The sequence below is a fragment of the Ptychodera flava genome, chromosome 14 (genome assembly GCF_041260155.1).
Source record: "Ptychodera flava strain L36383 chromosome 14, AS_Pfla_20210202, whole genome shotgun sequence".
NCBI classification, from domain to species: domain Eukaryota; kingdom Metazoa; phylum Hemichordata; class Enteropneusta; family Ptychoderidae; genus Ptychodera; species Ptychodera flava.
In genome coordinates, this window is record NC_091941.1 from 32870312 (window position 1) to 32889017 (window position 18706).

Sequence of the window (18706 nt, forward strand, 5' to 3'; positions counted from 1 at the left end):
TTATTTCCATTTTTGACGAAAATGTGTAGAAAAAAAGAATTTTCCTCATCAAATCCGCACTGATATGTTTAAATCATTGTTATGCGGTTTGTCAAATTTTTATGCATCCTGACGTTGACAAGTTGAAAATAGTTCTGGTTCACTTTCAATCATGATGACTATGCAGCCCACAATATTGTCGACTAGTTACCCTTGAATCCCATGGAGCGTGCGACATTCAATACATGAGGCATGTAATAATTGTCATTCTACAGTTTCTGCAAATGCATACTGCTGTCAGTCTACCATGTGTTTCACTCAGCATAACACTCTGTAGTTCAACCCAAACTCATTCAAAACATAACACAATTCCTTTCACTTTCAAGGTAGATCTATCCATAGTAGTTCTGCATTCTAGTCATTTCTGAATGTACCAGAGACACTTTAACAATGCGGTTACCATGAACTGATAATTGATAATAACACCCTACCAGGGATATGGCACACATGTCAACTGAAAGATTTCTAACAAGTTGTTGATATTCTACCACTATGCCCTATCCAAAGATATGGTAATAAGATACTTATATTTTCCCTCCAAACCAATTACACACATGCAATTGACTTGTCTAATCTTTGCTTATCTTAATTATTCATAATCAGCTAGCCTTACCACTGGACAATATAAAAACACCAGCTGTAAGTGAATAAATAAAAAAATCTGAACAACAGTGTGAATCCCATAAGCAACTCACTTTATATGAAGACAATCACTCAAAAAGTAGAATGTCAGAGGATATAGGACTTGCCCTTTTTTCATTATCCTTATTTATTTAAAAATACCAGTTTTTGAAGTGAACAATTGTCACTGAGAAGAAATATAATCCAAAGTAAATGGTATGGTCATTTGCTCATTTTCCTCATGTACATGCTAAAAATACTCTGAGTTATTATGTATACTCATGTTTTTGGTAAATTTTTCTTTTTTGAGATAAAAATATAATAATCATAATGACACATATCCTGACATACAAAACACATGAAATGAATTCAGATTCACATTTCAACACTGTTCTCTAAAATCACCATAAAAATCATAAGAGTTTAGTTTTAACAGTCTAAGACAGACCTTAATGTCCAGCTATATATGAATATGGCCTCTCTTTGAATATTTCTGATCAACCTTAGCTTTTTGTAACAAGTAGCACCGAGGGCAGTATACCCATCCAGGACATTGTACATACATGAGACTCTCATAGCAGGACACCAAGAGAATATCAGCTTTGAAATGACCCGGTTATTCCATTCACAAATTGTATGAGTACTGTAGTCTGAACTGGATAAACTTTAACCACCAATGAAATTCAGAAATCAGTTCAATGATGTTTACGTAAGAGTTAAAATGATCCAAATGAATTTCAAAGGTCTTTGTGTTTCTAGTCAGAGAAATTACTGAAAAGTGGCAAGACGTTGTAATTGGCGTAGATCCTGTGAATGGAGGCTGCAGAACTGTGGCAGTGTCAGACCTTCCTCAGCTTGAAAACTTCTGTAAATACCAAGACCTGAAGGGATAAGACCGGAATATTCTGATCATTTTAGCAAAACATACAGCCCTTTAGCATCCCTTCTACAGTGTCCCTGTAGTGTTCAGCGCAAGTTCTGATACTGTGTTGACAGGGTATTTCCATTGATTCCACATGTAAAATTCAAATGTAACTAATGTGAAAGAAGGCCCATTTGTGTAGTTGCTGACAGCAGTTTGATGCATCCATAAGGCATCCATTTTATTGTAATTTAATCTACTGAACAATGACATTTGTGATAAAAAGTTAAAAGAGAGTGCCTAATTGTTCACCTCTGTATAACATCAAATTTAGAAAATTTTGAAAATGACATGTAAACCCAAAGACTGCACATGTATTATTATCAAAAGAAACTAACTCTGTGACGATGCCAAAAGCACGAGGGTTGCAAAGGCATTGTGTTGAAAATCATAGTACTTATTACAGCATTTGAGATATTATCAACTAGGATGTCAAAGTCAAAATATTATTCTTCCTCTACAATCGCTAAATTTATGCATTCTCAATTGAAAAGTATGAGCACATCTGAACTAAACAAGTTGTTTTAATTTTCCCTCTGAAAGTTGAACACCAAAATTATGATTTTTGCTTTTAATAATCACCACTTGCCATCCCCTTGCAATCTTTGAAGACTTATTTAGATAGGACAGCAAAATGATCTAGATGAAAAAATGTTGTCACCTTTGACTGCTCTTTGGGGATACAAAACTCAGACATTGTTCACCAGTATATCTAACTTGCAAATTTATAAGTGACAGTATTGGCAAAATTTGCTATGGATACAACATCATTCTGAAACATCAACCTGCTGCTGAACTAACTTAAGGTAGAACGCACCTCGGGGACAGACATTCGGACTCTCAAACTTTTACAATTCTGTTTTTAATACCACATGTGGGGGTTCATTGTAAAGCTCTTGGTGAAAGAAAACTTTTCACCAGCTTAGTTTTTTCAAATTCGAAAACTTTTATTTTTCTCCATAGAGTTTACACAGGGATGGCGGCCATTTTGAATTTCTAATATCAGTAAATCTTGGGTAATTTGTTTCTCTAGTACCAAAATTTGCATGGTGACCCCTATTTTTATTCTTCATTTTGAAAGAGAATGATTGAAAGATTTCTTGAGGAAAGTTAGAGCAAAAGTTTAAGTCTTTCATTTTTGAAGTGCATACTACCTTAATAGTTCTGTGGCAAGATGTGAAAGTATCTCTGATGTGATAGGACAAGTTTTGTGACTTGAGTGATACAAATTTACTGGCACTGAAGTTCAGGAGGAAGCTGTCGAAACTGTCATTGAGTGACTCACCTGGGACGATAACATGATACATGCTGTTCCCCTCCCCAGAGGTCGATGAGGGAAAGCTAGTTGCTTGTACAATTACTAGCTGGCCAATCAGGGAAGATCTGACCTCTCTGTGGTTAGCTGACTTGGACAAAAATGGCAGACACACTCCCCGTTTAGTAACATGCATAGTCTCTGCAATAATGATAGAGGTCAAAGGTCACTTGGGTTCATAGGTTTTTTCTGTACTGTATACTTATATTTATCATGAGACAAAAGTTATTGAGACAATAATACTTTCAGTGTTTCATGATTCATCTTTGATTGAAGTAAACTCTTTCCTTTTTATTCAATGACATTTGAAGATTGTAGACATGTTTTTTAATCTTGAAACACAGTACATGTATTGGTTCTGGATGTGAGCAGCACTGTAATCTCTTACATTGCAAACAGCCTTACCTGTAAACTCTACTTCCAGGGAGAGTCCTGCTCCAGTACTGTTGATGTCAAATATTACAAAGTAACACTGCGTTGCAGAAGCTGCGATGATGATGTCATCCATCTTGTTGGCCAATGAAATGGCAGACTCGCATTTTCTGAGGCAACCATTGGTCAAATTGAAGGCACAGAGGTTATTTTCTGAATTCAAATACACCAGCCAGTGACCTAAAATAGAAAGCTGCATGTTAACAAACCACAAAATGACGATTTGAAAGTTTCCACCAAGAGATCTGGAATTTTGCATCAAATATTTCTGAATGGATATGTCACGACTTACCTGAACATAAAAAACTCCTCAAAACTTCTTTCCTGAAGATGATGGGTTTCCATTCCTGCTTCTCAAATAGATACAAACGAGCTGTTAATGAAGAAAGAAATCCCACTGCATCATGGGATAAAATAATACTGTATTCCAATGGAAATTCTGTTCTGTCTTCATGCTGATTGGTCTGTGAAATTTGTTGACATATACGCGACACTTTGTTTGAAACTTCCAGGTGCATTTCCCTTACATCATTATCTCTAAGTTCAACACTGCTGTCATGACAATCGTTGCATAACTGATTCCCTGACTCAGATTTGTTTACATTGTTCCTGTTGAGTTCACTGCTGGGTTCATGCTCAGCTTCAAATTCCCTGACAATGTTCAGAAAGGAGTCAAACAATTGGACATGAAGCCTGGGATCCGATGAGCAGTGGGTGTACCGGACAGTTCCGTAGTCGTTTGTCAAGAGTTCTTCCAAACTTCCTGCAGCTGGCACGATCGAGCATTCCTTTTGTGGTGTTGCCGAGTTGAATAATTGTCCTTCTTGCTTTGGTTTGATACTCAGGAATCCAAACTTTCTGTCTTTGGTGAAGTAAGCCAGGCAGTCATGCCCATTTATTCTGTACGTGTAATGAGAAATGTCACGTATTTAGTGAGAAAATATAACATTATTATAACAAGTCATTGACAATGACATAGTCCCCACTTTCAATAGGAGTATTAGTCTTGAGGGGGCAGGGAAATGAGGTCATTAAGAAGTATCACTAAAGTGTATATGTTCAGATCTATGGACACATAGGTCTATGTCATTGTTCCCAATTTGAAACAAGAGGCAGTCTAAGTTATGGTTCTAAATCGGGAAAAAAGATCAAACCTCTAGCTGTATTGGCCAGCCAAGAAACATATGTGCATAACAAATGAGGTACAAGATGTGACATCTTAAGGTCTATTATCCTATCAAAATTGAAGCGTAAAGAACTTGTGATTACTGAGTTATGCATATATATGCATATTCAAGGTCAAAGGTCATCAAGGTCACGTGACATTTTGAAAAAAAAACATTGTATTGCTAATTAATCCATATATGCCAAAATTCAGACCTCTAGCTCTATTGGCTTGCCCACAATTATATATGGGCATAATTAACGAGGTAAAGCATGTGTTGTCATAAGGTCTCCCATCCTACTAAATATAAAGGACATAGCACTTGTGGTTACTTATTTATTGACATAATCGTGTATTTTAGGTAAAAGGTTATCGAGGTCACATGACATTTTGTCAAAAAATTTCTATCCTATAGTCTATCCCTATATACTAAAAATCATACATTTACCTCTATTGGCTTGCTCAAAATTAGATATGCACATAATGAATGAGGTACAATATGTGGCGTCATAAGGTGTCCCATCATACCAAATATGAAGGGTGTAGCACTTGTGGCTCCTAAGTTATGGACAAATATGTATATTTGAGGTCAAAGGTCACCGAGGTCACATGACATTTTGTCAAAAAATTGTATTGCTAAGTTATCCCTATATACCAAAAATCAGACCTCTAGCTCTATTGGCTCGCTCAAAATTAGATATGCACATAATTAATGAGGTACAATATGTGGCGTCATAAGGTGTCCCATCATACCATATATGAAGGGTGTAGCACTTGTGGTTACTGAGTTATGGACAAATATGTATATTTGAGGTCAAAGGTCACCAAGGTCACGTGACATTTTGTCAAAAAAATTGTATTGCTAAGTTATCCCTATATACCAAAAATCAGACCTCTAGCTCTATTGGCTCACTCAAAATTACATATGTGCATAATTAATGAGGTACAATATGTGGCGTCATAAGGTGTCCCATCATACCAAATATGAAGAGTGTAGCACTTGTGGTTACTGAGTTATGCACAAATATGTATATTTGAGGTCAAAGGTCATTGAGATCACTTGACATTTTGTCAAAAAAATTGTATTGCTAAGTTATCCCTACATACCAAAAATCAGACCTCTGGCTCTATTGGCTCGCTCAAAATTAGATATGCACATAATTAATGAGGTACAATATGTGGTGTCATAAGGTGTCCCATCCACGGTCCCTCCACAAAAAACGGTCAAGAAACACCACCAGTTTTCTTTTGTTATAGTCCGGGTTTCGATTGGCTTTCTGTTGATTTTACTGATGGGGATAATCCCGGATTATCACGCGTGCCGCGGGAGGTGTTAACAGTTACGTGCATAAAATTATCGTAAGCAGAAACTTAATTCTCCCAGAATGCATTCTGATTATTGTCTGCGCATGCATCTAAAGGCCAAAGTTTGTTTACATCTGCCTGCCGTGGAGTCACGCAGCGTGAACTATGTACAAGTTCGGAGACGATTTCGTCAATTTTGACGACTCCCATGTTGATTGGGACTTCATTTTGGAAGATAAAAATCCTGCGTCGACACGTACCGCTGCGAAACCCAAGCCTTGCATGGTCTTCCAATGTCCACAGTGTAGCAACCGATACAATCAGTTTGTATATAAACACCCATCGATGAGCTGACCACGGTCTCTCGTGGGTAACATACGAAACCAATACACGACATGATTTGTATCTCACTTGATCCTCAATCAGGAAAATCCATGGCAGAGAGTTTGGCACCCAGGCTTGGGGAGGTCATGTCAACAAAATGTCGCGACACTTGTAGGGTTTCTAGATTCTCTAAATTTGGCAGTCTGAGAATTCGATAGGTCGACAAAATCAAAACATTGGGTTCAGCAGTAACTTGTGTCTTTAAGAAAGAACAGATTCCGTTATGAACCTGATTGCCTACTTTTGAGAAGACTGAACGATCGATAGGGACGCACTTGACACCTCAAAACGATCGATAAAGGAGAAAAAAAGGGGAAAAAACGTTGCACTATTACCATAACGCCAACTCCCAATGGGTCGACGCACAGTCGACGGGAGCACCTTGCAAAAACAAGGTCATCGTAAGAGTTCCTTGATTTCGTGTATTGAATTTTGTTGAAAACGATTAAAATTTCAAATCCAACTGTCAAAGTTTGGAACTGAGGAATTATCATGTTAAATCGATATCAAAAGGGAGTTAAAGGGAAGTTCACCAAGGATGATTTTTACATATGTGCTAGCTTTGTGGTCACTTACCCCGGAAAAGCTATTTCGCCATTTATACATTGCAAGATTTTTACAAAAAACGATTGAAATAGTACAAGAAGTTGCTCGTGTAATTTGAATCATGGGAAAAAGCGCCAAGCTTGGAGCTTGCATAATGTGATATGGAAGGGACCATTTTCCATGGGTATGGCATTGTCCACTCATCCATGCTTAAACCAGGCTGTGCGTATTTACATAATTTTTGTTTATACTGAGTATCCTTGCATAAACAATGAATCACTTATAATAAACTTTCCACTGTCAGATTTTGTGTTGCTGTTTACTACTGTGTTACTGTGAGTGGACAATGTGGGGGCCATACCCGTCCGAAGATGGTCCCTTCCATATCACATTATGCAAGCTCCAAGTTTGGAGCTTTTTTCCCATGATTCAAATTACATGGGCAACTTCCTGTACTATTTTATCGTTTTTTGTAAAAAATCCTGTGAGTTATAAATGGTGAAAATAGTTTTTCCTGGGTAAATGACCACAGAGCTACCACATATGTAAAAATCATCCTTGGTGAACTTCCCCTTTAAGGAAGACATTTTAGGATTTTCCCATGTAATGCAGATACGACTCGTCGATCCTAAGCGATGCCATTTTGTTTTCAGTTGAAAATATAAACGCGGCAAAAAGACTAGTTTTCTTGTCGAATTAAGTTTCAAAATAACAACATAACACGATTCCCTATTTTTTCGAAGTCTTTGCCTTGTTAGGAGGTGCATGACTTACGTTTTTGATGAAAGGTGAAAAAACAAACGGGGGAGTAAAATTCACAGTGTTTCCGAAATGCATGGCGTCGGTCAAGATCACCTCATGGCTGAACTCAGCCATAAAATATCATCCAAGATTTCTCGATAGTGACCTAGATCTTTAAGAAACTGTTTTACTCATCTTCTTACCAGTCTTCAAATACATGCGAAACAGTGCAGAAAGATGAAAATAAAGTAGCGTGATTGACTGAAAATCGTAGAATACCGGAGCGGGACCGTGTCACAAGACGCCACTGAAACAAGACGCTAACTTGCCTATGACGTCATTCGCTTCCTGCGTCCACCGCAACGCGGACTGTTGCAACTGTGTAGGTGATTAGCACCTTTGAACAAAAGCGTTTCTTGACCGTTTGTGGAGGGACCGTGTCACCATCATACCAAATATGAAGGGTGTAGCATTAGTGATTACTGAGTTATGGACAAATATGTATATTTGAGGTTAAAGGTCACCAAGGTCACGTGACATTTTGTCAAAAAAAATTGTATTGCTAAGTTATCCATATATACCAAAAATCAGACCTCTAGCTCTATTGGCTCGCTCAAAATTAGATATGCACATAATTAATGAGGTACAATATGTGGCGTCATAGGGTGTCCCATCAGACCATATATGAAAGGTTTACCACTTGTGGTTACTGAGTTATGGACAAATATGTATATTCGAGGTCAAAGGTCACCAAGGTCACATGACATTTTGTCAAAGTGTCTGAGATATCTGCGTGAACGGATGGACTCACGGACTGACATGACCCAATCTATGAGCCCCCTGGACTTTATCTGTGGGGACTAAAAACTGTGTCACTGCATCCTTTTTGCAATATGAATACGATGAGAAACTAAATTTTTATTTATCTTGGCCTTATACATGGGAGTCTATGTACTGCCTTATACATGGGAGTCTATGGACTGCCTTATACATGGGAGTCTATGGACTTCCTTATACATGGGAGTCTATGGACTGCCTTATACATGGGAGTCTATGGACTGCCTTATACATGGGAGTCTATGGTCTGCCTTATACATGGGAGTCTATGGACTGCCTTATACATGGGAGTCTATGGACTGCCTTATACATGGGAGTCTATGGTCTGCCTTATACATGGGAGTCTATGGACTGCCTTATACATGGGAGTCTATGGTTTGCCTTATACATGGGAGTCTATGGTCTGCCTTATACATGGGAGTCTATGGAGGTGAAAACTAAAAAGTCCTTTACCACGGCCAAATATGATCGCATTGTGAAACAAATCGACGTGCATCTGTATGAGGTATGGTACTATCCTTGTACCAAGTTTGAACGAAATCGCTCCAGGCGTCTCTGAGATATCTGCGTGAACGGACGGACGCACGCACGGACGGACGGACGGACGCACGGACATGACCAAACCTATAAGTCCCCCCGGACGGTGTCCATGGGAACTAAAAAGTGAAATTCTTAGATGAGGGATCAGCTGTGCTTTACTCTCAGCCACCTGTCATGTTATTTATTTCTTTCATAAGGTTAGCAACTTGGCAAAGTCATTCATCAGATATCATATTCATCTCAGAGTATTCCCTCCTTCACAGACCAAATTGAAAATCTAACAATAATCATAACCTATCACTTATCTAAGCATCAATACCACTATCTCTCTACCCCCATCCAACCAAACTAGCCACAATCTCATCCCGTCAATTGACTCCTCATCATTCCACAAAGCTATCTTGTATATCAATCCATTCACCTTTCCATTTATACATCCAGATATTTATCAATCAATCAATCAATCAATCAACCAAGATATCCACCAAGACACTAATTCACCAGGTACTGGTAATACTTTATGTACAAATTCCAGTTTGTACTACTTATTAGAGTTTTCAGGGTTTCAACACTTTAAAAGTCCTGTGTCTTTATCATCCTACCTGGTAGTGCAAGAACCCCCTACTTCCACACTCTCATCTGTACTCTTACAGGCAAGTGATCAAATACAACCAATGATGTAATTAGTATCACTGAAATACTTCATTTGAGCTTTTCCAGTTGGCTAAATGAGAAATTTTACTGCTTTGTTCTCAAAAATGTCTACCTTCATGACTTGGGACAGTTTCTACCACTAATTGGATTCAATTTGCATATTGATCTGAAATGACTGTCAGTACGAGTGTTCTAGTCTGCACTGACAACTACTAAGAAGCTGTAATTTTTTTACGATTTTAATGACAATAGTTTGTCATTTTTCATTTCATTTGTCTTCTTATTGAATTTGCACTGACCACACCATTCCCACGACACTGGGTTACAGTGGGTACACTATTGACTTAAATTTTTGATCACATTAATCTCCACAAATCCACTGGGAGTTTTCACTTCATACACACAACAGCAGTCTTTCTCTACACTTACTGTACAACTGTAAATCCTTTGACGTAGTCACTGCTGCCGCACACCGTAGACTGCTGCACAGTCCCTGTTTCTACACAGTACACATAAATGTGAGTCCCAGCTTTGGTTGGATTGCACAGACTGAAATAGACAACAGTCATAAAAAGGAGTTTTGGAAGTAACCATCAACACAATTGGAATGCAAAATCAATATAGATGAAATTCAAATACAGATAAGAAACTTTATCGATTCAATCATTGTAGAACAAAGGTTTGTCCAAAATAAATGTACATATTTGTAAGCATAGTCTATGATATTGCTACAGGATTTTTATTTGTAGGAGAAATAAATTTTTGTCTTTCAACTGTACTGTTCTTGGTTTTGTGGTAAGTCACAAGCAATTATTGATGAAACAAGTTTTATAACATTCTTTGGAAAAGTTATAATGTCTTATAGGGTTTTATGGATGAGTGTCACAGTAAGACACACAGTAGTCTGATAGTTCAAGAGATGAAGTCAGGCTGCCAAATTAAAAGAAAAGATGTTGTAAAGAGAACACTAGTGGCGCTCTACTGTTAAAGTGACAACCTTGTATTATAACCTGTTTTTTTCTGGATCACGTACACAAATACACTTTTTAAGATGTGTAACATAATTCGGAACAGAAAGAATCTAATATGTACATACATCATAATATACTTGGATTCACATCCATAGGACACCCCAGTATTATATCAATGAAAATAATTTTGTAAAATAAATTTAAAACTTAGAACATGATAGTTGCAGACCTGTGATTTTTTCATTAGCTATTTTTAAACAATTTGATTTTCTTGTATCAGTAGTGATCATTCTCTTTCTTTATATTCTAAATATTAGAGATTTTCCATTTAGAATTACATTGGTCAAAATGGAAAAGTTCTTTGCCAGCAAAGAATAATCAACTATACATAATTTACCAGAAATATTTGTCATGATGTGACCAACTGACCAGTGTACCAGGCACTGTCCCATCAACTTTCTCAATGGATGAATTCAGGTTATACTCCACTGATGTCCATTCAAACTTGTCTTCCTTTGGTACCTACACAGGAATCAAAGCTAACTGCGTCAAGTAAACAGATCATGGGTCACACACATCAAGAATGGCAAATATCAAATCACTGCACAGCCTATCATGGTTTTCTCTTGAGTAATGGTCAAGTGCAGTGGTAAACCGGATTAATAGTCAAATAGATTTTGAACATTTTGCCATGAAACCAAAGAGATTACTTAAATGGCACATTATATTATCGTCACTACAAGGCAAGAATAGAAATGTCCAGATTTATGATAAATTTTGAACTTTCCTGGCATTCAATATTACAACCTGGAAATTTCAACTTATCCATGATGTAATCTGAAATTCTATGGATAAATCCACATTTCTTTGGAATAATGAATTTTCATAGAATTTGATAGATATTGAAAATATGACAGTGTATTCTGCAATAATATACTTTTATCAAAAATCTGACATTACAGGAAAGTCTTTGGAAAGGGTCTATGTCTTGTACTTAATTGAAACACTTGAAAAGCTGTCCAACTTTTCAACATCAGTATTTTATCACATTCTGTTTTTTTTTTTTGGTTTTGATCTTTTAAGAGATTTTAAAATGATTGGGTTTTCATATTGCATCATAAAATGAATGCAGTAGATGTTGTCCAGATCAAAAATACCTGTTACATTCGATATGGATTAGCATACCATTTGGAAGACATAAAATGAACCATCCCAACAGGACACGGCCACTTTCTCATTGTCTTCAGAAAACTCTATGCTTGTGATTCTAAGAGTTTTTAGGTGAATGTACCAGAAATCTGCAACACAGGAACGAGATGTTGTGAAGTCATTGGCAAAATAAGCAGGTTTTCTGCTACTGGTAAACACTGAACAGGTCAAGTGAAGACAGCATTTCTGTTAATTTGAACTAGATTGCTTTCACCAATGATGTTCCCTCTGAATGTCAACAACCACAAAAACAGCACAGTGAAGCTGGTAAGAAGTATGAATGCTGCAAGAATTGACAGAACAAATAACAGGATAGATCATATACCAACAAACTTGGCAACAGATTCAGCTTCGGAATCACATTCTCACCTATTGCTTTGGAAAGTCATTCCTGATACTGTTGCTTTCGACATAAAGTGTCGAAATCTGATCTGAGTTCCAACCATGTCAAATGTGCCCTTATTTTCACATCATCTTCGAAAAGTTTAATAATTCCCCTACAAAGAGTTTTAAATTCATTCTTGTTGAATAGAAAAAGAGTCAGGGATGATACAAAAATTAGTTGAAAGACGTTGGTTCTCATTATATGTTATCAGCTTTAATTGCCAGACATGTAATTCTTAAATTTTGAACATTGAAAATTTGTCATGGAAGATTGAGCAAATAATTGATGAACATGAAGAAAATCTTAAACATCAAACGTTGATGACATAAGAATAACCATCCTCTTTGTATGTAGAGGGTGATTCTAACTTTAATAGAGCCTTTCTGCGGTTTCACTTCACGTCTTGTTCATTGTGTCATAGTCAAAGACATATGCTGTAACTTCCACGCTGTTTCTTCACTCTCAATATAGATAACAGCAAACACTCAATAATCAAATAAACAGAATTCAATTTTCATGTGCAACTTGCACAACGCGATGTGGTTATGATGCTACAATCATTTGCTAGTTTCCACCTCAGCACTCACCTTTGTGTTCTTCCATCTTTTCATTCATTTTCCAGATTCCAAAATGTCCATCCATGGCCGCCTGACAATGAAAAAGAAACCACAGTGGCGTCAAATCTTTGTGTCTCACCTTAACTGTGATGTCTGCCACCAGCACTACATCATGCAGAAGATATAAATATCTGAGGATTTGACTTAACTTTAGAAAAACAACAAATGATATGTCAAGATCACATGAAATACATCGAGTTTTAGAATGAAAATTTGAAACCTTTAACGGAAACGTTGTTCAACTAACTGTTGAGCTAAACTACTTAATATAAATATGAGCATTCAAAAAAAATTCTTGAAGCTCAATGAGTGGTAAGTTTTGATGTATTTTCATGTGTGTGTTCTATTTGTTACATACAGACTCTTGTTCAACTCAAAAAACTGTGTCAAAATGCCATAGCATTCAATTTCTCAACACAACCTGTACATTTGGCATGCCTGTTATTGTTACTGTTGATGACTAAATTTTACTCCCAACTAGAATTCACTTGCTGACCATGACATTGCATGTTGTACTCAATGTTCTTTATTCACAGGGCTAATGCTTTGTACGTCAACATAGTTCTGGGACGAGAGAAAGAAAATATGTTTGTTTTATGGAATGAAAATGGCAAAACAATGAATACATAACAGGTTTCATTTAAGATGGGTGTTCTAAACTTTACATGCATTGAAGTAGTAACTCCATCAGTAAAAGAACTACTGGTAGTTTGTACAAACACAGTTGGGTGATAAATGAAAACTATAATTGCACTATTCCTGTCACCTGTGGGATAATATTCCAAAAGTCATATCAGTGAGAATGGAGACACAGACCAGCAGATTCTGAGATGAAAGATACTTAAAGTATTCGCTCAGGCTTGGTTTATGCCATTTGGGTCACGTCATGATGACCAATTTGCTTTTTTCACAAACTGACTAAGAAACAGAGCCTTGTAATCGGTGCTTGCCCCCGATCCACATGTTGTATTTTAAGCAGTATTTACTCACCACTGCCAGATATTTACCATTCGATGAACACCTAATATGGGCAATAGGAAGCTCAATATGCAGTGACAACACATCCACAACACTGCATTTGTCATTTTCCAAAATGCAGGTATGCATTTCAACACCATTAGGACCAGCTATAATGATGAAATACTGGGGAAAAATAAGAGTGTGAGGGTACCGTGAAAAATCTACTTTGTGGCTTGAACTGAATGACAGAAAATTTATTTCCTTTCTTAGCATAAATGTAGTACACTGTGGTGTTGGGATATCTTGTACTGGGCATTTCCTTAAGAAAAGCAATCCCCAACATTGGCCATTAGTCTGCCATACAAATAACTTCAAAATCTTGATTTGGGGAAGGTACATGTAAACTGCACTATCAAGTAGTGGATTTCTGACGTGGCAAAACATTTATCTTCTGTGACCAGATTTCCATACTATTCTATCTGCCTATGAAGGCTGTATTTGTTTGTCACAAAACATAAGATTTCTAGTCAACATTACAATGCTTTCTAATATCAATTCTCAAAAGCCGTTGTTCGATGCAGACAATGTATAAAGTTGACTAGGAATATAATTTTTTTCTGGAGGAAAAAATACTTATTATATCTTCTCTGGAAAGGAGTCAGACTTTAAGGTATTAAAATGGCAAGATTGTTGTCTGAATATGTACTGTTACAATCTAAGACATTTGGCCGACAGGTTTTGATGTGCTGTGTGGTTGTGTATTTGACACTGTGACAAATTTCAGCTCAACTTTGGGATACAAATGTCAAATATAGAAAGGAGGGCCAATGATGTCTCTCTGTGAGGGACTATACTGCTCTTATGTAGTATGGTACCTCTATAAAACAAAATATGTGAATTTGCCATTGCACTAAAAAACATAACAAAACACACAGAAAATTTATAATCTTTGTCAGCAAAAAATACATATCAACATGATGCCTTCGAGAGAGACATCTTGTGAAGTGTACAAATCATTTTTCTAAGCTTTGTTTACAGCTGTACATTTGGATTGGAAAACAGAGACTAACCGTGCCATTTGGATTCCCATAGTAATGACAAATATCAATATCTTTGGCTATGTAGTAGAGGTCCAACAATGCAACTTCTTCATAATCCTTGCTGACCTGTAAGAGTTTGGATAACAGTGGTGATGTAGACAGCAGTGTGGATCTGTGGGCAATCTCTGCAAGACTTGAATATCAATTTGAGTCATGGTATTTGCCTTGACTATTGAAAGACAGTTAGAGCACTGGTTGAACTTGAAGGATCACTGGTAAAGTTTTAGGACCACCAGTTAAGTTGAAGGATCACAAGCATAGCTTCCAAAACCATTAGAAGTTGAAGGATCACAACTAAAAGTTATAAGAAAACAAGTAAATCAGGCAGGAAAATGAGAATGTGTGGCAAAACTACTTAATTAACACATTACACATATACAAATGCATAAACACTTGCATACAGTATATCCAATACTGTCAGGAAAGCATTGGCATCATGGTAACTATACAGATAAAAATTTTTTACAAACCCATAATAACTTACTAAGTAAAGGTGTACTTTCCTACCAACAGCAGCCAGTAACTTGCCATCTGGCGACCAACTTACACAGGTTAAACTATCCTGTCGTGGTAATTCAAGTATCCTGGCAATCTCAACCTCTGTGTGGTCTAAAGAGAAAAGAGAAATTATGAAAACTGACAATTTCTTTTGGTCTTTACGGTATGTTACATGATACTGGTAATTCATGTTTTGGCAGGGTTCTGATGTCTGTGGTTTCAATAACCCTTTTCCTATCTGGTTTATCTGTTTTTGTGGCATCACAATGGTTAAAGCAAGTACCTTGCACAGTATCATGTCTCGTATAATGCATTTTCATAGACATTACCATTTTTAGACCCCTAAAAACAAACAGAAGTGTGATTTTTCACTATTAAACTTGTCTACCCAGACATGATATCCAAAAACACAGTGATTTCACTGACTTGATCTTAACCTGACAGTGACAGGCACATTTCACAGTGGTGCGTACCTATTGTGATTTTCTGGGTATTTTGATTTTTATGTGGATTTTGAAGGAAATGTAAGAAGGTTAATATCAGCATGGAAGCAGCAGGCAACGTGTCATACTACTTTGAAAACATTAGTTAGCAGTCTGAACAAATTTGGAATGAACCTTGGTGATATGACAATTATAGTTTCGACAACTGACTTGACAATCTCTGATTTGACTCACTAAAATTACAAAATTACACCTGCATATCCTGAACTGTTTCTTGATCGAAGAAAAAAAGTTAGGGAATGACAAATATCAACACCGTTTTTATGAAACAAGCTGAAAGCAGGACAAAGTGTGTTTCATATTTATGATAAATTGCAATACCTCCAGGTAATTGAAGCTGGACTAAAATATCATCCTTGTATGCTAATGATATATGTCAAGTGCATCCTTTCTGGTAACTGTGGTTTTCAGTTTGATAACTGTCATGTTCTTTACGAGGTCCTTCCACATCTTTTTAAGATATTCATCAACATAACTAACATCTCAAATACAATAAATACATTGTATGAAGAAGATAATGTCTCAAGACGGTGGCTTTGTCCCGATAAATCATCATCATCATCTTTTCATTATGACTGTTTCAACATGTAAAGCTATAACTTATCTTTTACTTACCTTCTCCGAGATCGACATCTAAGGTTAAAACTAGGTTGAAATCACTCAACACTGCAACCTTGCTTTTGTTTGAACATCTTAAAGTGTTGATCAGCAGGGCAGCTGGTGGGGCAAGTTGATCAACTCTGGTTTTTAGACTTTCTAGTTCCATTCCTTCTGGTGTGCAGTCACATTGTCCCTAGCTGCAATTCTTCACTCCTCAACTTTGACTTGAAAGCTGTACACAGTGAGAACAGTGATCCTAAGAGAAGCACAAAATACTTGAAGTAAAAATTTTAGTGACAAATGGGGAAGGACGGTATTTTGTATTTTACCATCATGTTTTTGATCACTTTTTATTTTGTCATCCTCACATCAATTTTTATCGATCAAGCAATTATGCATCCAGACAACAATCTATCATCCATACTACAGTCATAAATTCATTCAGAATGGTCACAGCATACTGCGAGTTAAGTTTGTAAATTAGAAAAAAACAGGCCAATATTTTTAGCAGACGATTCAAAGCCACTCTAACATATTTATTTTGTGATAACTATGACGATTGAATTCTGTAAGTCACTGTTCAAATTTATTGCATCCATCATATTAAAAAGTATATGCTTTGATTTACAACCTACACTATATTCACTGCAATTTTGACATGTACAATATAAATAAAACAGTTCTGAACAGAGTGTTATAGTGGTCACAAAGTCCTCACAAATGGCTATATGAAAACACAATTTTCATGAAGACTCAAGAGTATATTGCCATTTTATTGGACACAAAATGATTTCTAATTATTACCCTGTCAATAGAGAAAAAAGACTTTCCCAATCAGAAAAAAATTATATTTGATGAAGTAGCATACATGTAAGTAGAGAAACTTTTTCCGCACCACTTTGATAATGCCAAGAAATCCAAATGTAGCTTCTGTATATGTATATGCAACTGAAATGATCAAATGCTAGGGATTTCTAAGGTTCCAAAAGTTAATGTGATACACGGGCTCAAATGTAGGGTATGGCTGTTCATATGGAATCCAGTTTCTGTTCGGAAAGTATCAGGTGTATTGTGTAACATGATTTCAAAGAAAAAATCAATCACTAAATAATCATATTAAGACATTAAAGCAGGTCTCTTTGAAGGCAAATGTTAGTGCCATGGTCTAACCCTTGTTGAATTGTATTGCAAATGTTGTGTTTGTAAAGTTGTTGGAAATTGTGAGCGAGGAGTTCAAGTAAGATTCAACATGGTAGTGGGGGGAGTTGCTGGAAGTTACCCCATCATGTGCAACAAAACCTTTTGATGATATGTCATGATAAGCCTGGCAAATAATTGTAAAGAATAACCATAGAAATCCCATGCAGGCCATGTGGACAAGCTAAATTGAGTATTCCAGCATGTTTCAGGCAGTACGGAAGGAACAGAAACTGTACAGTGTAGCATAAGCACAACTCATACACATTAACAGTCAATATGTCAAATTGCAAAACTTGGTAGATGTAAAACAACGAGGAAAATACAACTTACTAGTAAAACATTCATCATAACAGGGTATTAAGATCTGGTGAAAAATTGCAATGAAATCAGACCTTCAGATTTTAAGAAAATGGGGTGCCTGAAAATGAAAGATGTTATGGAAATAGGGTGTCCAAAGGGCAAGCTGAATGGAAAGTAGTGACTGTAAATAACTGTCTGTGCATTGTTTTTATTTCATGTCTGCTTGCAGTCTTACTGTAATTATTTTCCTTCCATCTTTGGCTGGATTTTTTTCAAAATGTAACCTCTTGGATTCTTCATCCCACCCCCACCCCCTTTCCAGACCCCCAGGATATCAAATGGATTACCCTTACTGTACGGGTAATCATTGTCTTGTGTACGGTATAAAATACATGTGGGAATGTCCATGTTCATAGGTTTCTACTAGTTGCCTGCTTTATTACGTGTTTTTCCAGGCGATATAAATGTTTTTACCGACAGGCATGAAAAATCTCTCTCCGTCCATGTGGTACCGGTAGATGTAAATATTTACATGTAATATGGACGACTCCATAAAGAAAAATGTAAAACCTTGAAAGTTGGGAAAACTCAGCACTTATAGTTATACTACTGAGCAGGAGTAGAGCTACGAGGGCTGATCTGTTTCGTATGGCTGGACTCTGCGTGACATTTGGTGTCAACGAGATTCTACTATGTAGGGGGAGGGTTACTTACAGCGATTCCCATACACGCGTCACGATGAACCTTCGCGCCCATGGCCCAGCACCTACGACAACAGCTGATTACAGGTCACGGTAACGAATGGAAGTTTCTTTCACTTACATCGCCCTCTAGTGAAAAACCCCTGCGAGTAATTGACATG

At 36.8% G+C, this 18706-nt stretch overlaps 1 protein-coding gene across 1 annotated transcript; it reads right to left on the minus strand.

Annotated features, from left to right (window-relative positions):
* Positions 1-784: 784 nt before the first annotated feature.
* On the minus strand, positions 785-18696 carry LOC139150221 (uncharacterized). The gene is made up of 13 exons (XM_070722451.1): positions 18559-18696; positions 16360-16600; positions 15228-15352; positions 14714-14809; positions 13674-13826; positions 12654-12714; positions 11658-11770; positions 10870-10994; positions 9931-10050; positions 3622-4229; positions 3303-3509; positions 2868-3038; positions 785-1541 (listed from the first exon to the last, which is right to left on the minus strand). Exons 2-13 carry the CDS (start codon positions 16508-16510, stop codon positions 1429-1431), a joined length of 2043 nt encoding a protein of 680 aa, XP_070578552.1. The 5' UTR covers positions 16511-16600; positions 18559-18696; the 3' UTR covers positions 785-1428.
* Positions 18697-18706: the final 10 nt, after the last annotated feature.